The sequence below is a fragment of the Leopardus geoffroyi genome, chromosome E1 (assembly GCF_018350155.1).
Source record: "Leopardus geoffroyi isolate Oge1 chromosome E1, O.geoffroyi_Oge1_pat1.0, whole genome shotgun sequence".
Taxonomy (NCBI): Eukaryota; Metazoa; Chordata; class Mammalia; order Carnivora; family Felidae; genus Leopardus; species Leopardus geoffroyi.
This window is the reverse complement of record NC_059330.1, coordinates 47,812,003-47,838,018: the sequence shown is the minus strand read 5'-3', so window position 1 is coordinate 47,838,018 and position 26,016 is coordinate 47,812,003. Positions and strand designations below refer to the sequence as shown.

General features: G+C 38.4%; 1 protein-coding gene across 7 annotated transcripts in view; it reads right to left on the bottom strand.

Annotated features, from left to right (window-relative positions):
- Positions 1-26,016, bottom strand: part of HELZ (helicase with zinc finger) — a 163,994-nt gene that overhangs the window by 77,776 nt on the left and 60,202 nt on the right. For 4 of the 7 annotated variants that reach the window (XM_045489478.1, XM_045489479.1, XM_045489480.1 and 1 more), the window contains 5 exons: positions 24,090-24,357; positions 13,726-14,059; positions 11,993-12,123; positions 6,890-7,069; positions 6,253-6,357 (listed from right to left, as the gene is read on the bottom strand). In XM_045489478.1, the coding sequence (XP_045345434.1) occupies positions 6,253-6,357; positions 6,890-7,069; positions 11,993-12,123; positions 13,726-14,059; positions 24,090-24,357 (1,018 nt within the window). The remainder of the gene's footprint in view (positions 1-6,252; positions 6,358-6,889; positions 7,070-11,992; positions 12,124-13,725; positions 14,060-24,089; positions 24,358-26,016) is intronic. The other 3 variants (XM_045489482.1, XM_045489484.1, XM_045489483.1) reach the window with 1 other exon arrangement.

The window sequence follows — 26,016 nt, the reverse complement described above, 5'->3', positions numbered from 1 at the left end:
AACAGACCTCTATCTAAAGTTCTAAAGGACATTTAAAAATAAATTTAAATTATGGACAACCGGAAAATCTTCAGAAAGATTATCTCGGGGCACCTGGGTGGCTCAGCTCAGGTCATGTCTCAGTTTGTGAGTTTGAGCCCTACGTCGGGCTCTGTGCTGACAGCATGAAGCCTGCTTGGGTTCTTCTCTCCCTCTCTCTCTGCCCCTCCCCCTGCTCCCTCTCTCAAAATAATAAAACATTAAAAAAAAAAAAGAGTATCTCTTCCATTAATTGCAAAAGAAAAATAATGGGCCTCATGCAACAGACTACTTAAATGGTACAGAAACGACTCATCCATCCATCCATCCACCCACCCACCTCCCACCACCCATCTCTAACCGACTCACGTACAACAAAGATCTATTGGTGTCTACGATGCTGGAAGCACAGAGACAAATCACATGATTTGCAAGCTTTCATAAAAGCTTTGATTTACTGTGATTTTAATGGAAAGCTATCAGAGAGTTCTGACAGGGCAGTCACATAATCTGACTTATGTTATTAAAGGACCATTCTATTGCTCTATACGGAATATATTGTTTGGGGAGGTAGTTTGTAGGCCAGACAGTGGGGTGCTCATAAACACTGAACAGCCAGCTTGGAGGGTGGGGGTGGAGCTGACGTGTAGTGTTTGCTGACTTTTGTGGTATAAAATCTACAACCATGGCCGATTTCAAGCTAGCAACATGATGTCACTGAACATGAACTTGGGAAGGCACATACATGACTGGCTCTCACAAGCCACTACAAGCGGGCTGCAATACACCACTGACCGGGGCAGAGGCACGGGCAGGGGAGAGAATCAGGGAGACCAGTTAGGAGGTTGTTGCAAGGGTCCGGAAGAGAAAAGAGGGCAGCCTGGCCCACGATGATAACAGTGAAGGTGTGAAAATGGCTGGATTCAGTATACACTTTGAAGGTAATGCTGACAGGACTTGACTGGTGAACCAGATGTGCAATTTAAAAGACAGTATGATTCTGTGCCTTTGAAACTGGATGAATGACAGTGGTGTTTACAAAGATGGTGAAAGTTGAGGAACAGATTTGAAGTGGGAACTGAGAATTTGGTTTTGGACAAATTCAGTAGCAGACATCCACAGGGGATGTCCAATAAGCAGGGGGATATAGAAGTCTGAAGTTCAGAAGAATATCTGGGACAAGACCTATACAATTGGGATACTATTTCAACCACGGGACTACATGAGATCAGTTGGAGAGGAAGTGTAGCTAAAAAAGAAACTAGTTGGGAGAATTACTGATGGGAAAAGGAGAGGGATACGGCAAAGGAAACTGGCAAGAAGCAGTCAAAGAAGTAGGAAAGAACTCAGGAGAGTGTGCGGTCTGATCACGGGACATAAACGTCCATGTCACTAAATCTTCCGGACACTCTCCAGGCCCACCAAGGTACTTGATGTGTTAGCAGCAGCCAGCTCTGTGCTCGTTCCCTCCCCGCAACACTCTCTTCCCTCAGCTTCCATGACTCAACCTTTCCTTGCCTTCCTTCTTCCTCTCCGGGTTAGGGCTCCTCCAGGCTTAGTCTTCACATACTCCTCTTCTTGGCCTCTGTTCTCCCCCTGACGATCTCAGGCCAATGGTTTTGATCACCACCAATAAATACTCTAATAACTCACATTTTTCTCTCTCCAGCCACGACCTCATCTCTGAGCTCCAGGATGCTACCCAACTTTTTATTTAACACTTGTCTCCTTTAGGATATTTCAAAGGTAGCTCAAATGTAATATGCACAAATCCTAATCTCAGGATCTTCTAAAAGGTGTTCTTTATGAAACACTTAGAACTGGTTATTGCTTTTAAGCAAAGCAAAGCCCCCCCCCGCCCCCCCCCCCACACACAAAAAGGTATTTAATAAATATCCTAAGTATAAATTATAAGAGAAAAGTAAAGAAATATATTTTGGGACACCTGAGTAGCTCAGTCAGTTGTGCATCTGACTTGATTCTGGATCAGGTCATGATCCCAGGGTCATGGGCTCGAGCCCCACACTGAGCTCCACGCTGAGCATGGAGCCTGCTTAAGATCCTCTCTCTCCCACTGCCCCCCTCCCCTGCTCATGTGCTATAAATGAAATATATATATATATATATATATATATATATATATATATATATATATATATATATAAATGAAATATACAGCCTGGGTGGCGCAGTCGGTTAAGCGTCCGACTTCAGCCAGGTCACGATCTCGCGGTCCGTGAGTTCGAGCCCCGCGTCAGGCTCTGGGCTGATGGCTCAGAGCCTGGAGCCTGTTTCCGATTCTGTGTCTCCCTCTCTCTCTGCCCCTTCCCCGTTCATGCTCTGTCTCTCTCTGTCCCAAAAATAAATAAACGTTGAAATATACAAATATTTCTATAAATAAAAAAACAAAGAAATGTATTTTAAAAACATTACTCTGGGGGCACCTGGGTAGTTCAGTCAGTTAAGCATCCAACTCTTGGTTTTATTTAGCTCAGGTCATCATCTCACAGTTCATGGGTTCACGCCTCACATCAGGCTCTGCACTGACAGTGCAGAACTTGCTAGAGATTTTCTCTCTCTCTCTCTCCCTCTCCCTCTCTCTCTCTCTCTGCCCCTCCCCAACGCACGTGTGTTCTCTCTCTCAAAATAAATAAATAAACTTAAAACAACAACAACACATTACTTGGATAGGAAGGACTATAAACTTGGTAAGAGTAACCAATATCACTTCTAAAATATGCAAAAATGTTCAACAACATATTTTAGGTTTTAATAAAAAATGTTTAATCAGATCAACAAAGCAGAATTTACTTTTAAATATATGAAAAATCTCATTTTACAAATTATATAAAAAATCATTTACAAATTCTGATTCCATTAATATTAACTAAAATACGTGTTTAAACACATAAATTACTAGAAACTAAACTCCAAAATGTTATTAGTATTTATCTTGTGTGGTGAGATTATAGATAATTTTTATTTTCTTCCTTATTTTCTAGATTTTCCATACTTTCCATGGTAAAATTGGAAAAATGGTTTTTCAAATTATTCATCAAAACTCATGCCAAGTACCACTTCTCCCTCAAAGAAAAAATAAAAATTTTTGAAGTTCTAAGTCTCACTACTGACTTTTTTTACAGTTACCTTGGAAAGCCACCTCATGTTGAAGCTAATAAAAAGACAAAGTTTGATCATTAGGCCTGTATTTCCTTAAAAGTACAATATTCTAGTGCTGACTTCAAAACGATTTAAACATTTTCTTGGTACTTTCATTTTGCTAACAGTTAAGGTGGACACTGTCTATAGGATTATCTAAAACACACCTAACAGGGGTGCCCAGGTGGCTCAGCTGGTTAAGCATATGACTCTTGGTTTCAGCTTAGGTCATGATCTCACGGTTTGTGAGTTCGAGGCCCGCGTCGGGCTCCACACTGACAGTGCAGCACCTGCTTGGGATTCTCTCTCTCTCTCTGCCCCTCGCCTGCTTGCATCCTCTGTCTCTCTGTCTCTCAAAATGACTAAACAAACTTTAAAAAAACACACCCAACATTTTCAAAACTGGAGAATAGTGACAAGTGACATATTCAAGCTCACAGTATGCAATATGACACCAATTAAGTAATTTACAAACTTCTAGAAACAAACCATCCAGAGATCCCACATGAATTATGTGGAGCAGGAGACTGTCTGGTAATACATAATCTTAATTCACTGAAATTTTATTCATGTATTGAATTCATATGCAATAAACAACCCAGCAAAATGTTATTACTCAAGACACTACAGAATCAGAAAGACTTGATCCCAGAATAAAATCTATTACTTTGAAAATCTATATAGAACAATAAATACCTTCTACTTGCCCAGAAAGCAATAAATATACACTTTCCATAGAGGACCTCGATCTACTAAGTAATCTGCCAGAACCAGATACTGATCAGCAGAACCACACACAGAAACTGTGTTTTCCTCTCTCTTCCATCTTAAAGTCTACTAATTCTAATGAAGTAAGAAATAAAAACCAAAACAAAATGTAATCTAAAATGGTTTCTAAAACCTCCATCCCCAAATATCTTAAGCTCAACTCCTGGCACGTAATACTGAATTTTATACATTTCAACCATAAAAGTGTGTTATATTTAAACATACTGACTGAATTAAACGATTTAATGCTTATGACTATTTCCCCACTTTATGGCGTTTACCAGGGCCCACTCTAGACGACGCGGTGCAGAAGACAAACTCTTACATCATAGAGACAGCACATCTTCCAAGTCACACACAGACACTTGGTGCCCTCTTGTGTTCTTTCCCCTGCATCCTGGGACAACTGGGATAAAGCTAATCTCCTCAGAGCGCTCAGCCATTCTAATGCCCTCTATCCCGTCTCCCAAACCTCTTGTGTTTGAGGTCTAGCAGGGCAATTGTAAACTAATCTGAGTTAATGTAGTAACAGATGGCACTAATAAATTTTAATTATTCAATGCATTATCCTCCTAGGAACTACATTTACAAGTTAACACCTTTCCCAAAGAGAAAAACTATGGTAAAAACGTAGGGCCACAAAAAGAAACTATTAGGAAAGTCAAGACTTTTCTTATTTTATCCCATTTACTAAATAAAATAATTTGAAATTTATATTTAGATATTTTTCAAGCTTTTTGACTGAACCACTCTTGAGATGTGTGGAGAGGTGAGATTTTCTGCTAGAGGCGAGTTTCTGTTTGTGGACCACTACAACTATACAGACCCTATTGAAACAGAACTTCTTATTCTACAGATTTCAATGTACTATGTGGATTATAACCTCCAAAACATTACTTTACGTGAGAAAAGCTAAACACAATGCTAGTCACATGGTGGGGCTCTTCTGCCCCAAATATCAAATGACGTATCCTAGGTCAATCAAGATTCCAGGGGGCTTTCCTCCACTGTTTCTAAGTCAAGTACACCATGATAATTGAGGTTGTCACCATCCCCATATAACACATACATACACAAACATAAACAGACACACACACCAACAATAAAAGCAAACAAAACAAACACCTCCATTAAAGTAAGGACACTCAGAGCAAAACCACTACTCACTACTGAGTTTTCACTTATGACTAAAAAAGATTCGAATCTGAAACAAAATAGGTACTGATGAACTTATCCACTGATAAATACCACATTTTCATTTTCATTTACAGTGATTATATATAGGTGATGTTTTCTTATTAAATACAACCGGGTTCTACTGGATCATTTCTGCTCTAATTTATCTTCCAGAGTTAAAACAAAGTATGGCATAAAACCCTGTGTTAGCAGGTCACACCACATTTTTCTCTTTTGTTCTTTTTTATGCAATTGTAAAATCTTTCAAATGGCTTTGGTTGTGCTTATTACGAATTAAATAGCATAATCTCATTTTTCCATGCCTGGACTCAACTAGAAACAAAAAGTTAGTGGATTATGATTCAAAAGTGTGGTTAGAAATTAACTGATAAACAATAATTGTATTCAAACAACACAGGGCATGACATATTAGTTTGTAAAATGGCAAAACTAAACATTAATTCATATAACAATGAAAGCAAATGGTGTAATAAACAACCATTTAATGATTATTGTTTTCTGAAGAAAAGGATTTTATTCCCCCACAATCTGTGTTTAAGTACATTTTATATCCATATACACTCAAAAGGACCTTTCTACATCAACGTAAACGTCTCTTCTACACTTTGTCTCTTACACGATAGCAAAAAGTTGTAAATACCAGTCAGTTACATTTTGTTACAGAGATCATTTCAGTATTTCATGCGTCTCTAATGGGTAGTTCCTATGAAATTACCTGCATGATCACAGTCAAAATCTTATGACCACTGCATGACTACTCTGCCATGCAAACTATGCTAGAATTTTAATTAAATTTGATTTAAACAAATCATATTTATATTATTTCATCATAGTAGCTTTTAGAGGTACACATCAAAATCTGCTCAACATTTTTACATACAAAACTTAAAAAAGGATGTCTTTCTCTTTGCTTAATGTTTACGAAATCAATGGTCGAAGATTTTAAAATTTTTCCTTAATTTTAAATGGCTTCTTCAAAAGGCATAACCTCCAAATGCCAATACACAGTTCAAGATTTTGTATTCTCGAAGTTACTAAAATCTTTACAGACACCTTTTCTTAAGAATAACAAAGTATGATACAGATACATAATAAGCCTTAAAAAAATACCTGAGAGGTCTTGCCTGGGGATTGCCTGCTTCTACATATGGATGTAAATAATCCTTTATGTAGAGATCAGCAGCACTATTAGAATGGGTGCAAATGAGAATCCTGCTGAAATAAACGGTGCAAATAAAAAGAATGATAAAACACAAAGCTATTCAAGCAGTAGAATACCAAACAAAAGCAGCGGCCATCTTAACATTACACATTCCCCTCAGCCTACTCAGTCTTGTCTACATATCATTCAGTGATGTTTTTAGGAAACTGTACTACTCTTTAAGCTGTCAAGGAAACTGGTTCCCCCAAATCATTTTTTAAATCTATCACACAAAATGTTTTTTATATGCCCAACTCTTCTGGCTCTAACATATATCACAATTCCTTAGCAGTCTTGGAGCTTTGATGGCTATTTAAAAGCTATCATTCTCTACATTGCCAATTTTTAAAAACAGTATATTTTGAAAGAATTCAAATTTTAGTCCTTTGGGGTTTTGGTGTGGGTCTTTTTTTTTTTTTTTTTTTTTTTTTTTTTTTTTTTTAATTTTTCCAAGCTGAATTAAAAATTGTCTTAGCTTTGCATTCACAACAAGAACAGAGGTCGTGCCCTCCTAATGAAATCGGAGCACACATAGCACCATCTCACCTCGTCTCCTGCTGCTGGAGTATGTGCTTGACGGCCTGAGCTAGAGTGAACGTTTTGCCTGTCCCATAGGGTCCGATGATGAGGACAGGAGGCAGCTGGATTGAAAGAGGAGTTGTGATGGCCAGAACAGCCTCTTTCTGTTTTGCATTCAGCCGAGGATCCAATTGTTCGTCCCACTGTCTATAGGAAATAAAAATTTATTTTAAACACATGCATCTTTTAATAAACAAAACACAAGAGGATGCTTAATTTTATGGAACCAGTAAAAATACTAAAGAAACAGGGGCGCCTGGGTGGCTCAGTCAGTGAAGTGTCCAACTCCAACTCAGGTCACGATCTCACGGTCCGTGAGTTGGGAGCCCCGCATCGGGCTCTGTGGTGACAGATCAGAGCCTGGAGCCTGCTTTGGGGGTGTGTGTGTGTGTGTGTGGGTGTGTGTCCCTCTCTCTGCCCCTCTCCCACACATGCTCTGTCTCTCAAAAATAAACACTGAAAAAACAACTTTTTTTTAATACTCAAGAAACAGTGTCTGAAACAACAAATGCTTATTCTATAACTTCTTTTTAGAAAATTACCCAACAGAGTTGGCACAGGCTGTTGATCAAAACTCACTTTAATTACTTTGTCCTATTCCAAGTGCAGAAAGATTCTGATAACTTTAGAAAGCACACAAGTCTCACTGCTGCCATGTCTATAAATAGTAATGGCAATGGCTGAAAAATGTAATTTCCCTGTTACATAAAGGTATCCGAAAACTTTTCTGGTAATAAAGAAGTATTAGTTTCTTCACATTAGCCAGTAAAATGCAAAAGGGAGACGAACTGAATTTCAAATTCTAGTTCACGGAAAGATTTCTTTAGTGAAGTTTAAAACAAGAGGCAAAGAAAAAACTTCTACGTCCTTGGTTGAGAGATACTCAAACGTCACAAAGTTCCGAATTCAGAAAATAGCAGTTTTTTAAAAAAAGACATCAAAAGCCAAACAATATGAATTGCTTTCTAATATTTTCCCACATAATATACACATGTCCTACTTTGCTGCGTAGAGAACACCTGTCATGGTAGCACAAATGGCTGCTGTAATGAGATCTATCTTATGAGCGTCCCTTCTACGACTTGGCTAAGTTTCGAAGATTTAAATGGACAGCAGATGCTGAAAGCGATCAAACCAAGCAGAGAATCAACAGCATTCTTTCTCACAACTACAATTAAAATACTAAATATTGCAACAACTATGGTAAAAATGTTAGGGATGTGAACCAAAATAGGACGGGCATGTAAAGAGACTCTTAGAAAATTTACAATCAAAGTGCCTACAAAATAATCCTGCAATAGGAGACCATGGTTTAGAGGAAAATTCCTTCTCTCAGAGGCTATATTCTACTTCTATCAGAACCTAGTTATTCATGGAAAATCTTAATACTTTCAGTTTTAAAACATTGTAACTGATGTTGTATTCAGACAGATAATTTCAAACAAATGAAGGTCTCCTAGGAAATGTAAAACCTTAGGAAATAAACGTTGACTATACAAACACATCACTACTTATTTCTCTGGAATTTAAAATTTTTAAGTAAAAAACAAAAGAACTCTGACCAGTGGCCCTAGATTTCCTGGCAACTGTCCACTAAAGCTCAAGCTTTTTACTCCAAAGAATCTCTCATCATTAAACAGCTTAGTGACTCATAATTCTGCCAGAACATAGCAGTGTTCCATTTTCTGTAAGGAGGAAATTGCTTTTGGTGATCACTAAGCCCAGATCCAATCTAGAGAGAGAACTGTGCAATGGTTACCCCAAACCATCCACGGCATCCCCTCTGCCTTCCTCTACTGCTGAGCCTAGACAGCTAGGACACTCCATTCCTCAGCCTCCTCTGCTAAATATCCAATTCTGCCCAATGAGATATAGGAAGAGGTACCTCAGAAGGGCTTCTGTACTCAATAGAACACAAACAAAGCCTCACCAGAAGAAAGCCCTTCTTGCTCCTCTGCCTTCCTCCTTCACCTGGCTGGAATGAGCTCGTGGTAAGTAAAACTGCAGCTGCCATCTTATAATCAAGAGGTAATGGACATCAAGAAGGAAATCAACGTGCTCTATGGTGCAGAGGAGGTGAGACCTGGGTCCCTGACGGTACTGCAGAGTCCTTCCAAGTCCTAGACCACCTACCTCTGGGCCTCTATCTCTACTTGTTTAAGCCACGGTTAGTTCAGTAAGCTGTTACTTGCATTCATACCTGACCCCAATGGCTCCGTTATCTATACAGGGAAATAATGACATGTGCATCAGATGATCATTCTAAGATCAAATGAGAATACATGCAAGCTGTTTAGGGAAATAACTGAGCAATGAGTGCTCAATTAACGTTAGCTTCTATTACTACGTTTACTGAGAGATGTTACTTGGCTAATACACACTTTCAAAAACAAACAAAAATTTTAAAAACACCCTCCAGTTCTTCATATTTGAGGACTTCAATGACCTTATAAATAAGACAAACAGTAGGTTAAATAAAAAAGTATAAATCTAAGGGATTAATGACAGATTTATGGGTACAGTTCTCAAATACAATTCCTCTGTATTTTATTTATATAGCCCATTCTACTCATCAACTGCTTTAGTGTAAACAAATGCTTCGTGTCAGATGAGAAACCATCAATATCAGTCCCTTCTACAGTTTCTGGTCATGAATGAAGAAGGCCCATGAGTCCAACAAGTTGTCTTTATTACACCACCTGCTCAATAAAGGGAAGAGGACTTACAATACACATGCCAATTATCTCTGATTTTCACAGTTTAAAGGAAGACAGTCTGTTCAAGTTTATTCTGAATAAAAAATATTTAATCCCTGAACCAAATTAATCCAATGTCCTTTTCCCCCTGTTCTAATGCATTGTTACATTTACTTCAGAGACCACATGCTCAAGAATAATTTCTCAACTTCATTTATCTATATTCCACCTTATCCCAGAAAAGATTTTAAATGGCTAATGGCTTCTGAGTATGTTCCTACCCTCAGTTACCGTTTAGTTACTATTTAAATTACAGTGGTATGGGGGGCGGAGGGGTCGCCTGGGTGGCTCAGTCGGTTAAACGTCTAACTCTTGATCTCGACTCAGGTCATGATCTCAGGGTTGTGGGATCCAGCCCTGCATCCCACATCCTGCTTAGCATGGAGCCTGCTGAAGATTCATATTCTCTCTCTCTCTCTTTCCCCTCCCCCCTACCCCACTTGTGCGATGTATCTCTATCCTCTATCTCTCCCCCTAAAATAAAAGTTTAAAAAAAAAAAAAAAAAGTCTAGAGAGCAAGTTTTGTGTTATGTAACTTTTACAATTTTTTTTTTAATTTGTAAGAAATTAAGCATAGGGCCAATTAAACAAACTTCAAGGCGATTCAATCCAGCTAGAACATGGGGGTTTAGAGGGAGAAAGGAGGTGTCAAGTAGAAAAAATAAATCTGAAGCTACTGTTGGAAAACCCTGCCAATGGAACCACATAAAGGGTTGGTGTTCAGCTGCTCAAACTATCAACATATCAAGGAGATGCCTTCAGAGATTTGTAAGCAGTGAAACGAAATGATTATTTTAGCAAAGTAACTGGAAGAAACGTGTGGGCTGGACCAGAGAGAACAGAAACACAGCCAGCAGGACAGAAGACCGACTAGAAGGCTACTGACATAGTCCAGCTCTAAATTATACACTGACTGTAAGAATGGATGGAAGGGGAAGGGTAGAGAAAAGATGAATCAAATGGGAATTGAGAAGACTGGATTTTTACAATTAGTAGATCACTGATTACTTTCAGGAGAGTGAGGAAGGGAAAAACAGAGATTACAGGGTAAGTATATAAGAATAGCAGAAACATATAAACTACTCCTGCTTGAGAATTTTGGCAGTAAAAAAAAAAGAATGGGAAAGGGATAGTGAAGGTAAGCAAAACAAGGGAGAAATAATTTTGTGTGTGTGTTGTGAGGCATGGTGTGCTTTGTTCTGTTTTTAGAATCAGAAGAAATGGAACGTGAGGGGAAGAGATATATGCCACTTCTAGGCCTGGCCCATAAAAATGTCCCACATGATCCTGTGCTCATTCTTTCCCTGCCTGTCAGCTGGACGTCAACATGCAGGGTGAAACCTTGGAAACCACGTACTGAAGATACCAGATCCTCCATCAGTGATGGAACCGGGCTGCCCAACCATGACTGGAGTGACATGAGTAGTAAATAAATACACTTCTATCGTGGAGAGCCACTGAGATTAAAAAAGAAAGAAAAGGGAAAGAAAGGGAGAATGAATAGGGCATCAGCAGGGGCCAGGAGGATAAAAATCCAAGGAAATGGACGAAGAGAAAGATGCAGTCATACGTCTGTCACTGTTCGTACGGAAACAAATTAGAACTATCGCTATAAAGATATTTATGAAGGGGCAGCACCCAGGTGGCTCAGTTGGTTAAGCATTCAACTCTTGATTTTGGCTCAGGGCATGATCTCACGGTTCGTGAGTTTGAGTCGTGCATCGGGCTCCACGCTAATGGTGCAGAGCCTGCTTGAGATTCTCTATCTCTCTCTTGCTCCTTTAGTTCTTTCTCTCTCTCTCTCTCTCTCTCAAAATAAGTAAATAAAAAGATACTCGTGAAGATGCACCAAAGTGAATTTAAGCAGGAAAATATTTATACAACCATTAACCTGAGAGCAGTTTCAGAAATATTATCTTCTGTGATACTTTCTCCATTTTCTTAAATTATAAAAAGGCCTCCTATATGAAAAAATCATTTTAAATTAACTGCTTGAACCACTTTTTAAAAAGTCCTAATTTTCCCATTCAACTTCTACTCAAAAATATTCCTGAATTGCTTGGCATTCTGTCAAATTAAGGTTGTTGAGAAAAACGATAGAACTCATTCAGACACTGAGAAAAAGTGAAGAAAATACATGACCAATCCCAAATGTTTCCTTCTAAGGGCTCTTCTACTCTCCTTTCTCAACTAGAACACGGTGCCTGGAGATTATAGCAAATTCTCTTATAAAACCATATTGACATTATTTGATACAGATGTTCAACATAAGATTAACATAACTTCCTTTAAGGAGGCATCTCCTTTTTTATACCTGTTGGGACTCCAAGGTATGGTTGGAGTCATAGTGATGTCTGGAAACAAAACCCCATTGTCCTTGATCCTGTCTAGGGCATAATGCATTTCACAGAGGGGTAATCGATTTAATTGAAACTGAAGTTCAACCTGAAACACAAAATTTAAAAAAAAACAAACAAAAAAAACACATTAACACAAACAAACAACCATTAACACAAACATCAATACTTGCACCTTGCTTGCTAGAAAACTTTGTGGAGATAACCTTTAAAGGGAAGCCAAGTTTAGAGATTCTTTTAAATGTAATGAGACTTTAATAAATTATTATGGCTAATATTTACTTTACTATGCACTTTACATAAATGATTTCATTTAGTAGTACCAATGATGTATATATCATTAACCTCATTTTAACCTCTAAAGTGAAGTGCTTGTGAATTACTTCATATCTAAATAAAGGTTATCTGATTCCACCATATTCCTATTAATAACATATTTGATAAAATCAGTAGAACATATGTGAAATATCAGCTTTTAAGTGATAAAAACCAAGCATAGGACACTATCAATTTACTACAAATAAATAACATTCACCAAATTTTATGTTTTAAAAGAAAAAGGGGGTGCTTGAGTGGCTCAGTCAGTTGAGCATCCGACCTCGGCTCAGGTCGTGATCTCATGGTTCATGCCGCATCGGGCTCCGTGCTGACAACTCAGAGCCTGGAGCCTGCTTCGGATTCTGTGTCTCCTCCTCTCTCTGCCCCTCCCCTGCTTGCGCGCGCGGTCTCTCTCTCTCATAAATAAGTAAATGTAAAAATAAATAAATAAATAAATAAATAAATAAATAAATAAATAAATAAATAGAAAAAGGAAAGAAAGAAAGAAAATTTTGAAAAAGAGGGGCGCCCGGGTGGCTCAGGCGGTTAAGCATCGGACTCTTCACCTCAGCTCAGGTCCTGATATCAAACTCTTGAGTTCAAGCCCCGTGTTGGGTTCCACACTAGGCATGGAACCTACTTACATAAAAAAATAAATGAACAAATGAATGAGTGAATGATTAGCTTTCTGGTTAACTAGGGCAGAGTGAACACACGTTCACCAAAAAAACCATACAGAGAAGAGAATATGAACCACCTCAGGTGAGAACTGTCTCTGGATGTAGCTTAGCTTCCTTTAATTTGTTCTTCTGCTGATTTAAAATTCCAGGGTTGCCTGGCTGGCTTAGTTGGTAGAGCATGTAACTCTTGATCTCGGGGGTTGTGAGTTCGAGCTCCACACTGGGTGTAGAGATTACTTAAAAATAAAATATCCATTAAAAAAAAAAAAAGAAATACATAAAATACAATTCAGGGCGCCTGGGTGGCTCAGTCGATTAAGCGTCCAACACTTGATTTCCACGCAGGCCACAATCTCACAGTTCATAAGCTGAAGCCCCACGTTGGGCTACACGATGACAGTGTGAAGCTTGCTTGGGATTCTCTCTCTCTCTCTCTCTCTCTCTCTCTCTCTCAAAATAAATAAACTTAAAAAAACACATAAAATAAAACAAAACTCTAATCAGAAAGTTTGGCCTTGTATAAGACTGGAACATTGTAGATGTTACTTAGATAAAGACAATTGGTTTTAAGGGCCAATTCTCCACCCGCCACTATAACACTTCAAAGTCAACAGCACTTCTCCTGACGGCAGAGGAATGAAAACAAGGACACTAAGACAACCACAGTTAAGTGGCCCCACATCAAAACACACCTGTGTGTCATAATCAGGCCGAAGATTAAGTTCTTCACAGCATTCCCTGGATATCCTTAAAAATATATATTCTTTTGTTTTCTCTTCAATAGTAGCTTCATAAACCTTCTCTTTGGTTCCCTGGGTCTGTACTAACTTCTCTTTAGGGACTGGTAATAAATAAACAGCATTGACTTTGGTCATCACCAGCCGTCCAGCCAAAGTATCTTCAGAAAGTGTTTCAGTAAGCTTAAAGCGACCAAAAAGTTGTCCATTCTGAGCATACTTTGCGCCTCCAGAAACTCCCGTGAGCATGAAGCTTGCTAGAATCTGCAATTGCACTTTAAGGTTGAACCTAAAGCATAAGTAGAAAAGGAGTTTGAGTATTTTATATATCAAAAACATAAAAACTAAGAGTAGAATAAATCAAATTTAAACATACAAAAACGTAAAACTTCATCATTATCAATTCCACTCCATCAAGCTACAAATTATAGACATATACTACTTATCTGCCTTTAATCTGTGCTGGAAACAAAACTTTCTTTAAGCGAATAAACTCTCACCCAAGTTACATAAAGACACGTACTTAGTTGAAGAATACGAACATTCTTAACACCTGAACATTTAAGATAAAGCTAACTATATTTTAATAAAATGAAGTATTTTATATTAATATGAAAATCTGCTTAAACAAACCATAGGGACCACTGAAACTAAAATCACCTAAAGCCAGTAAGAAATGTGCTATGTGGAAACTACAATGGACTTTTTTTCTTTCAGTGCTATTAACAAATACAATCCAGAAGAAACTTTCTGTTCATGACCACATTGAGACAGTTGTCAGGCAGGAATTATGGGAGGAGAGGGTAAAGCCTAGCTTATTACACAACGGCGAGCGCACTCGCTTGCACTCCCACGTGTGCACGTGAGCGTGAGAGAGAATATGTGTGTCAAATAAGGGCAGGGAATCAAGATCTACATGGTCAAGAAATAATTGAAAGAAAGATCTGAACTGACAGCTTCCTCCCTTGCAATTTTGAAACAGTGCTGTGAAAGAGAAGACAAAGCAGCAAAAGAGGGAAGGACATTTTCTACTTATTCTTAGGAAAGTTTAAAATATGTGAATAAAAAAATTGTTCTAAAATCTATACATCCATTTTTGGAAAAGGCTACTTTTTAATGGTACTGCTGAACTGTTTTCTTTTCAAATCTTCTTTTGAATACATGATGCCGAGAATGTCTTATAAATTCTTAAGGAAAAAAGGAAAAAGGAACTTTTTAAAAATATTGAACATCTCCTTAATGGAAACATCTGCTTACAATATTAGGAAAACAAATCTAATTAAAACACCGTATTAAAAAATTGAATAGTGGGCCGCCTGACTGGCTCAGTCACTTAACGTCTGACTTTGGCTCAGATCATGATCTCCCGGTTCGTGGGTTCGGGCCCCGCCTCAGGCTCTGTGCTGACAGCTCAGAGCCCGGAGCCTGCTTTGGATTCTTTCTCTCCCTCTCTCTCTCTCTCTCTCTGCCCCTCCCCCACTCATGTTCTGTCTCTCAAAAATGAATAAATGTTAAAAAATTATTTTAAAAATTTGAAAATCCATTTACATACTTTAAAGTTCCAAAGTATAAGGGAAGAGAAATATTGTTAGAGAAATCTTTAAGAAAAATAACACATATGAATAGCTATTTGTGCATGTAATAAATAATAGGAGTTCACAAGTTCCAATAGTAATTTAAAAATAAAAAACATAAGGGGAGGCTGGCTGGCTCAGTCAATTAACGTCCGACTTCGGCTCAGGTCATGATCTCACAGTCCGTGAGTTCCAGCCCCGTGTCGGGCTCTGTGCTGACAGCTCGGAGCCTGGAGTCTGCTTCAAATTCTATGTCTCCCTCTCTCTCTGCTCCTCCCCTGCTCATGCTCTCTCTCTCCTTCAAAAGTAAATAAAAACATTAAAAAAAAAATTTTTTTAAATAGAACACGTAAGACTACACAAACATACGTAACTACATACTAAAGTTAGTATTCAAAAATGTGGCTTTATATGAATAACAAATGAATTCTAGCAGAATTTGCCGTGTGCATGTGTGGAATTATTAAAAATTACATTATATTTTTCTCATTCTCTACACATATTTCACTAGATGCAAACTAGAAAAGTAGGGTGATAACTTAAAGAAATACAGTTTGTATGTTAACTAGTTACATTTGGCTCCTTAAAGACTAGAACGTGCACTAAGATTCACATAAAAATCAGTCCTAAAATAAAAATAAAAGTATACTACACTCTCTAGTTTACATAAAATCTATGTTCACCTGTCCTTTTTTTCTTTTTATTAACAAAACAGGTTAATATAACAACCATCATATAATATGGCAGACTGGGAAATTATCCTTAACAGAACCCAGAGAACAGTGCGTGTTTGTTCCTCCTTACCTTTTTTTAAATCGGCTCTCTGGAAAATAAAAGTACTAAGAAATATAGCTCTTCCCACAGAAGGTACATCATATGTTCAATTTTTTTTAATGTTTGTTTATTTTTGAGAGAGAGACAGACAGACAGACAGAGCATGAGCAGTGGAGGGGCAGAGAGAGGGAGACAGAATCTGAAGCAGGCTCCAAGCTCTGAGCTTTCAGCACAGAGCCCAACGTGGGACTCGAACTCACGAACTGTGAGATCATGACCTGAGCGAAGCCAGATGCTCAACCCACTAGCCACCCAGGCGCCTCCCTGTTCTATTTTAAAGCATATGTCTTTCTGGGGCGCCTGGGTGGCGCAGTCGGTTAAGCGTCCAACTTCAGCCAGGTCACGATCTCGCGGTCCGTGAGTTCGAGCCCCGCGTCGGGCTCTGGGCTGATGGCTCAGAGCCTGGAGCCTGTTTCTGATTCTGTGTCTCCCTCTCTCTCTGACCCTCCCCCGTTCATGCTCTGTCTCTCTCTGTCCCAAAAATAAATAAACGTTGAAAAAAAAAAAAATTAAAAAAAAAAAAAAAAAAAAAAAGCATATGTCTTTCTAAAACGACATAGATTTTCTAGTAGAAGTTACAGCTAGTAAGATTTAATTTTCTAAAAAATTAACAGGCTAGGGGCACCTGGGTGGCTCAATCGGTTAAGCTTCCGACTTCGCCTCAGGTCATGATCTCAGGGTTCATGAGTTTGAGCCCCGCATCATAGTCTCTGCTGTCAGCATGGAGCCCGATTCGGATCCTCTGTCCCCCTCTCTCTGCCCTTCCCCCACCTGTGCTCACTGTCTCAAAAAAAAAAACAACAGAAACAAAAAACATTTAAAAATAAAATTAAATAAAATATCAAAAATGGGTTTTATTATTTTAATAAAATGTATTTTGATGAAGTTACGATAGTAAGCTTTCTTAGGTATTTAAAATAACGTATTTATGGGGCGCCTGGGTGGCGCAGTCAGTTAAGCGTCCGACTTCAGCCAGGTCACGATCTTGCGGTCCGTGAGTTCGAGCCCCGCGTCGGGCTCTGGGCTGATGGCTCAGAGCCTGGAGCCTGTTTCCGATTCTGTGTCTCCCTCTCTCTCTGCCCCTTCCCCGTTCATGCTCTGTCTCTCTCTGTCCCAAAAAAAATAAATAAACGTTGGAAAAAAAAAAAATTTTTTTAAATAAAAAAAATAAAATAATAAAATAACGTATTTTTAAGATTGGATAATTCAGAAACACCTTAAAAACAAAATATATCCTACAATTTAAAAAGGTATTTCTTAATAAAAAGGAAACCCATCTTGCCATTAATGCTTGCCACATTTTGAAATCCGCCTTAAAGCTTACACACTTCCTCGCCTTTTGGGAAATGGCAGAATAGCAGACATGCAAATTTTGACCAATTTCACATCATACCTAGCTACAAGAAATACGGCTCGATCAATCTTAGCAACAGTTCTCTCTCTTGAAAAGAAACAGCTGAAGAGAACAGTTCTCTCCCTTTAAAAGAATTTCAGTGCTATACAGAGAATTTCACTTTTCACGATTTCTGACTAAATGAATGATAACAAAAATCAACCAAGGTAATAAGCCAATACCTGGGTTTGCTGAGGCGAACCCAACAGGCGCCTCGCCTCATCCATCTGAACGATGAAATGTGCGTCCACACACCAGGCCTGTCGTGCCAGCGGCCAGCACTGAGAAGCCACAACAACCTGATCAGGCTGGGCCCGCACACACTTTAATGGGCACAATTACGTTAGCCAAAGCCAATGTCTTTTGAAAATGTTTATCTAAGAATCAAGTGGATTCCACTTCAAGGTAGAATCATAACTCAATGAATGCATATCAACACGTAGCTGAAGACAAGAGAAATACTTTGTTTTTAATCTCGCAAGAACTCAGAAGCATTTTCCAAAACTTAACTGAAATGAAGTATTATCCTTACCACCTCCACACAACTCACACTAAAACTTAACATTAAAAGAAATCTTAATTTCTGGACTGCTTTGAAAAACCATCCCTTTCTTTAAAGTAAAGAAAATAAAAAGATAGACTTGATTACTACATCCAAACGCAAGCCAAAATATATCCTGTCTAATTTTGAGAGGCTTCATTCAATCCTTTTTCAAGGAAGGAATGTTAAGGCGACCATGTAAAAGTATAGTCCAATCTTTACAATTAAAATGTACACTATCGGTGTGAAGTCCCTCGACACTGCTTTCATGATTAGCACTATTCTGCTTAAACTGTCAAAGTTCGCAAACGACCAATATATTCTGGGTGACCTTAGGAAATATTCTATCCATCATGTGCTAGGTCTGACTACATCTAAAGAGGCACGTTCCTGTGCATACCGAATACATTATTACCATCAATACACATCCAGGGTATTTAGAGGGAGTCTATTTACCCAAACCATGGTGTTCTGGCTTTAAGGGGAGTCTCAATTCACAATAAAACATTCTTCACCATTCTAATGGTGACTTGGGTTTGCTTTGATGACTGGTACTGATTGAACAGACAAGTAAAATGACCCAACGAGACACACTAGAGCATGGCCCAAGGATCAAATCCAACCTTCAACCTGTTTTCTGGAGAGTCCTTGACTAAGAACGATTTACAAAAACAAAACACAGAAGCTATGCAACAAAGACTGTATGAAGTCTACAAAGCCTTTAATATTTACTTGCTGGCCCTTTACAGAAAAAGTGTGCTGATAACCTATGCTACAACAGAGTTTAGTAGCTGCATACAGACCTCCCCCAAATCCATTTTTTAAATATATCTGTCATGTTATTTGTGCTTAAAGAATTATCAAAATGTGAATTAAATTCAAGGCAACATGAAAACGTAAATAAATGTTACGTTTAAAGGGGAAAGAAGGAAAAAACAGAAAATAAGCTTTTGGAAGCACCATATACAAAACTTTCTCAAAGATTCTTGAAAATCCTTCATTTATGTCTGTTATGTGGCCCTTGTCCATCTGCTTACAGATACCCGCTGAGAACTCCATCTACGAGTAGGATTTGCTTCTTTGTATGTGTACCACTGCTACGCTGTACTTCACAAAATTTTACAAGCCTGCCAAATTCAGAAGTGTAATTTACCAGCCTTCACATCCAGGGTTACCTGTGGGTGAGAGAATCACTGAAAATTTTCCAGAATTCTCTGACGCAGTAACTATCTACTTGTCACATTAGACATGTAGCAATAAATTCTCATCTCTGTCTTTAAGATCCTTCAAACTCTTGTGCAGTTAGCATATGTAACACATAAAAAGTGACCCTACAGACTTACATTCAGGTTGTAAACATCGCTATCTGAGTCAATAACTATTTTAAAGATCTAATTTTTAAGACTAAAAAAAAGAGAGAAAGCTCAGATGTTCCTATAAAAAGACTACCGTATACAGTCTTACCGCGGTCTTACCACGTTGTCTACATTCTGTCTTAACTACAATCTTTCTTGTCATACCTGAGGGCGATTTTACACCTTGATCATCAAGAGCTGCAACTGACATCATTCTAGCTTCCTTCCCATTTCTTTGCTTTTTTCTTAGTATAGTAGTAACAGGAGGTCATGGCACAACATTTCAAAAATAGAGAGAACCACATCAGAACATAAAACTCACTTGTAATTTCACCAGCCAGAACACTTTGCTTTAACTCTTCAGTATTTTTATATACAAATATATTCATATATGTGTGTGTACATACAAAATCAGAACTGCAGTGGCTGCTTTCGTAACTAACATATCTTCCCCTTTATATTGTATCATGAGCATATTTACTGATTCAAAAATTCTTCGAGAACATAATTTCAATACAGTAGTCCCCCCCCCTTATCTCCAGCACATATGTCCCAAGCCCCCTAGCAACTGCTTGAAGCCATGAATAGTGCCAAACGCTACACACACACTGTTTTTCCCTACACATACACACCTATGATAAAATTTTATATGTTCACATAGTAAAAGATTAACGATAGCTAATAATGTAACAGTTATAACAATATACTGTAATAAAAGCTATGTGCGTGGGGTATCTTCCTCAAAATATCTGATTGTACTGCACTCATGCTTCTTGTGATGATGTGAGATGATCAAAGGCCTAGGTGATGACATGAAGTGAGTGAGGTGAAGTGAAATGAAGTGAGGTGACATAAGCATAGTGTCGCAGCATTAGGCTACCGCTGACCTGATGATGTATCTCAAGCAGGATCATCAACTGGACCACAGCTGACCACAGTAAGTGAAACCTCAGAAAGTGAACCGCGGACAAGAGAGAACTACTGCAGTTTCGGATCATATGGCTATTAATTTACTTAACATGCTCTTCACTACTCTTGAAAGACATTTGTTTACAAGCATCTTTAATTTAAGAATCTCCTATTCTTTCTTCAGGATGATTCCTCATAATTACTACACCAAAAGGATCAAACCTTCTAAAGACCTTTAAAACAAACTGCCAAAAAACAGATCTACCTTATGACCCAGCAACAGCACTGCTAGGAATTTACCCAAGGGATACAGGAGTGCTGATGCATAGGGGCACTTGTACCCCAATGTTAATAGCAGCGCTCTCAACAATAGCCAAATTATGGAAAGAGCCTAAATGTCCATCAACTGATGAATGGATAAAGAAATTGTGGTTTACATACACAATGGAGTACTACGTGGCAATGACAAAGAATGAAATAGGGCCTTTTATAGCAACGTGGATGGAACTGGAGAGTGTTATGCTAAGTGAAATAAGTCATAGAGAGAAAGACAGATACCATATGCTTTCACTCTTATGTGGATCCTGAGAAACTTAACAGAAACCCATGGGGGAGGGGAAGGAAAAAAAAAATGGTTAGAGAGGGAGGGAGCCAAAACATAAGAGACTCTTAAAAACTGAGAACAAACTGAGGGTTGATGGGGGATGGGAGGGAGGAGGAGGGTGGGTGATGGGCATTGAGGAGGGCACCTTTTGGGATAAGCACTGGGTGTTGTATGAAAATCAATCTGACAATAAACTTCATATTAAAATTAAAAAATAATAATAATAAAATAAAATAAAAACAAACTGCCAAATAAGTAACTTTCCTCCAGAAATATACCAACTTAGTTTGCCACCAGTGTTCATTTCATGTTGCAGATATTTTCAGGCCTCTCTTCTATGGGTTTTAGAAGCCTTTGCAAGGTGCTCTCAGAGTGAACTTTCATCCACTTAGATTCTTGATCAGAATCTGACCTCCACAATTTTGTAGGGTTTATTCTTTTATCTAATCAAATTTCCATTTAAAAAAAATTATTTTTAATGTAATAATCCACAAGTTTATTGGTCTTTAGTTGTAAGTTCTGAGATAATATATATGGAATGATTTTTAAACCTGAATATTAAACAAATAATTTTTTCTGAATTTCTACTATGGTACTCCAAAATAGTCTCTTAAGATTCTGGTAAGCTTCGGGGCGCCTGGGTGGCGCAGTCGGTTAAGCGTCCGACTTCAGCCAGGTCACGATCTCGCGGTCCGTGAGTTCGAGCCCCGCGTCGGGCTCTGGGCTGATGGCTCAGAGCCTGGAGCCTGTTTCCGATTCTGTGTCTCCCTCTCTCTCTGCCCCTACCCCTACCCCGTTCATGCTCTGTCTCTCTCTGTCCCAAAAATAAATAAACGTTGAAAAAAAAAAAAAGATTCTGGTAAGCTTCTAAACTCTATTTCATCCCGGGGCACCTGGGTGGCTCAGTCGGTTGAGCAACTGACTCTTGATTTCCACTCGGGTGGTGATCCCAGGGTCATGGGATCAAGCCCCACATCAGGCTTCACACTGAGTGTGGAACCTGCTTGAGATTCTCTTTCTCCCTGTGCCCCTCTCCCTCATTCGCGCATTCTCTCTCTCTCTCTAAAATAAAATTAACAGGGGCCTGGGCTCAGTCAGTTGAGAGTCCGACTTCAGCTCAGATCATGATCTCATAATTTGTGGGTTCAAGCCCCATACTGGGCAGGGCTCTGTGCTGACAGCTCAGAGCCTGGCACCTGCTTCGGATTCAGTATCTTCCCCTCCTTCTCTGCCCCTCCCCTGCTCATGCTCTATCTCTCAAAAATGAATAAATGTTAAGAAAATTCTTTTAATAAAAAATAAGCTATTCCATCCCAAACTTTATGATTTTATCAAAGTGTTCTTTACTAAGGAAAAGGAATCTATGACCATGTAAATAACATATATGCGCAGTAATAATGTGAATATACATGTTACAAGCCACTGTCCTTGTTATTTAATAAGTGACTATTTCATTAGAACTGTATATAGACAGTCAGTGAAAGTCTTGTAAGAAGGACGCCTGGGTGGCCCAGTTGATTAAGCAACCTTCTCTTGATTTCAGCTCAGGTCATTTCATGTTTCATCAGTTAGACCCCCGCATCGAGGTCTGTGCTGACAGTGTGGAGCCTGCTTGGGATCCTCTGTCTCCCTATCTCTCTGCCATCCCCTACTCATACCTGCTCTCTCAAAAATAAATAAAGATTAAAAAAAAGAAGAAAAAAAGTCTTGTAAGAGCCCATCAATGGCCATGATTTAAAGTCTTTTTTCCTTTTTTTTTTTTTTTTTTAATTTTTTTTTTTCAACGTTTATTTATTTTTGGGACAGAGAGAGACAGAGCATGAACGGGGGAGGGGCAGAGAGAGAGGGAGACACAGAATCGGAAACAGGCTCCAGGCTCTGAGCCATCAGCCCAGAGCCTGACGCGGGGCTCGAACTCCAGGACCGCGAGATCGTGACCTGGCTGAAGTCGGGCGCTTAACCGACTGCACCACCCAGGCGCCCCAAGTCTTTTTTTCTTTTATGTTTATTTATTTATTGTGGGAGGGGAAGACAGAGAGAGAGGTAGAGAGGGAATCCCAAGCAGGTTCCATGCTCATATGAAGCCCAATCGTGCAAGGCTCGATCCCAGGAACCGTGAGATCACACTCTGAGTCAATATCAAGAGTTGGATGCTTAACCAACTGAGCCACCCAGGCACCCCAGCCATGATTTAAAGTCTTAAGGGTAACAAAAATACACTCTGACTTTGTAAATTTTACATGCGTGTAATTTGAAATTAGATCTGTTCCAAAAGTCAGATCGTATTTAATCTATAAATAGAGTAACACAAGGTATCTTTAAGTTATTACTTTTCCTTTTCTAAATATATACCTTAGTAAGGGTTCAGTATCTATTAATAATTAATGTTAAGGTACCAATAAGGCAGCCCGGAAAAAAAATAGATTGGCTAGGCTATATTCAAAGGGAAAACTGCTTACAAAAATATACTCATGTATCATAACTGTGGTTCACTGTTTAAAGCTTGTTCCCATTTCATCTAAAAAGTGGAATGCTACTACCAAACATACCAACCATTTCATTAATATCTTCCTTCATTCAAACTTTAATTTCTAGGATTACTTTTCCTATAATGATTCAAATAAGCTTTGGGATTTATGCTTGGACTTAACTTGTGGCATATGGATAAAACGCAAAATATGTTAAAGCTTTTGTAAGTGGCTATAGAGGTATTTCATTATTATCAAATAGTTTCCCTGAAGATTTAAATCATTTCATTCTTAAAACTGCATTCCAAGATATGTAGGAGTCTCTTTCAGTTTCTGTACATTTATTCAACCAGTATTTACTGAATGCTCGCTCTGACTACCATTCACAGAAACCTCCGGTACAGCAGGGACCACATGTTTACACACCTAGTACGTGGCAGAGTCTTATGGAAATGAAATGCATACTAAACACTACGGATGCCGAGATGAACAGGACACGGCACAGAAAGACAGCTACTGAGTAACAATCTTTACTACCTGTCTTCACTTTGGCAAACCTCCATTTTCTTTTAAAAATGAAAAATACCACTGAAAGGGGAGTTTGTTTAAAAAAAAAAAAAAGTATTCCTAAAGTAACTTACTTGCTGACTTCTTTATACTGGGCTATCTCCTCAATATAAAGAAGGTCATGCAGCCGTGACTGATAGTTGGTCTTGGTCAATGATTTGTCTAAAACCGACTGGGTAAACAGCTGGTCAGCAGAGAGAGGAATTTGGTATCTGATAAGAAGGCTCTTCTCCAAATCAGTAGTTTCATTAGGTTCAAAATCTATAATAGTCTTAGAAGAAGAATCCCAACGCTTAGCTGTGGTTACTAGCTGTTGTTTTGCATGCATCAGGTATTCAAGATCTAAATGGAAACAAAAAACACATTTATAAAGAGCACAACATTAAAATTCTCAATACATTACACATCTTGGTAGGAGCATTTTATATGCTTGAGCTAACAATTCTTAAAAACAATCCAAAAACCCATCTAACAAAGAATTTTTCCCATATCAGAAATGTGTTGTCTAGGTTAACAAAAGAACATAAATAGGAACCCATGTAAAAGAAAAAAAAAATGCCTCCTTTTTAACACCAGGCTAAGACATACCAGAAATAGTTATTAACATTTTAAAATGCAGATTAACATTTAGAACTTAACTCTTTAGTCCAAAGAAATCTGAACTGCAAGAAGAAAATACAATAAATTCCTCATAAGATAAAATCTATTGGATGATAAACACTTTTCTCCTCCTACTAACAATACCTGCCCATTATAGAAAAAAAGACGATCAGAACACTATGAAAGGTTAATCTTTTCGCATGTGGTAAAGCACAGTGAAACTCTCTGAAAGTCAATTTATGACAAACAAAAAATCTTTTAGAAAATACTCATGTAAAAACACTGCTAATTCCTCCTTAAAATGTGATACAATGTGCCATTCAAATGCCCTATCAGAAAAATCCAGTTCAGCCTCAGTTAAATTATACTGTAAGTAGGGCACAATGTCAAAATGAATGACTGTTCAAGTTCTGACATCTCTGGGAAAAAAAAGGTAGGACAGTACCAGCACAGGGTGAAATATATCGGAACATGAATTCTTTTTTTTTTTTTTTTTTAATTTTTTTTTAATGTTTATTTATTTCTGAGACAGAGAGAAACAGAGCATAAGTGGGGGAGGAGCAGAGAGAGACGGAGACACAGGGTCAGAAGCAGGCTCCAGGCTCCGAGCTGTCAACACAGAGTCCGACGCGGGGCTCGAACTCACCAACCGCGAGATCATGACCTGAGCCAAAGTCGGTCACTCAACCAACTGAGCCACCCAGGAGCCCCCGGAACATGAATTCTGAGTGCTGGGTAGGCTTGCTCTATTTGCAGGACATACTACTTTTCTATTGGGTGGAGCATACATAGACCTATAAATATGAAACTTAACCAAAAGGGGGAGGGGGGGGCGTTGCTTGACTGACTCATTAGGCTGATAAACAGTTTTAATGTAATGTAACTGAAAAGATGGCTTCACAACTCAGGTTACAATTTGGGGAAGAAATAATAAAAAGTTTAAACAGAGATGAGTTAAGTGTCCAAAGTACAAAAATAAGTTACCCTGTACTATCTTTACAATGAGAGAACAATGCATAATTGCCATGTAATGCTTAGTGAGAGATTTGCCTACCTTTAAATGTTACATATAAATTATAAACACCTAAGTATAGTCATCCAAAAGACATTCTCAATACTAGAAAATAGTTTATTCTAATGTCTTATTAAAGATTCAAATGCAAAGGCCCTAATTTAAACGTTTTAAAAAATTAAAAAAGGAAAGGCCCTAATTTCTTGCCTTTGCTCCTTGAAAAGGTATTTTTACATGCCAGTTCTACTATTTCTCCAATGGAGAAACAAATACACCTATAATCATCAAGGTATAAGGCTGGTCTGCATTCTTGTAATACTCTGGATTAGGCAGGGATGGACTGGCTTTGCAATAGCTTCGAAAGGATAAGTTTCATAAAGTAAAGTAAC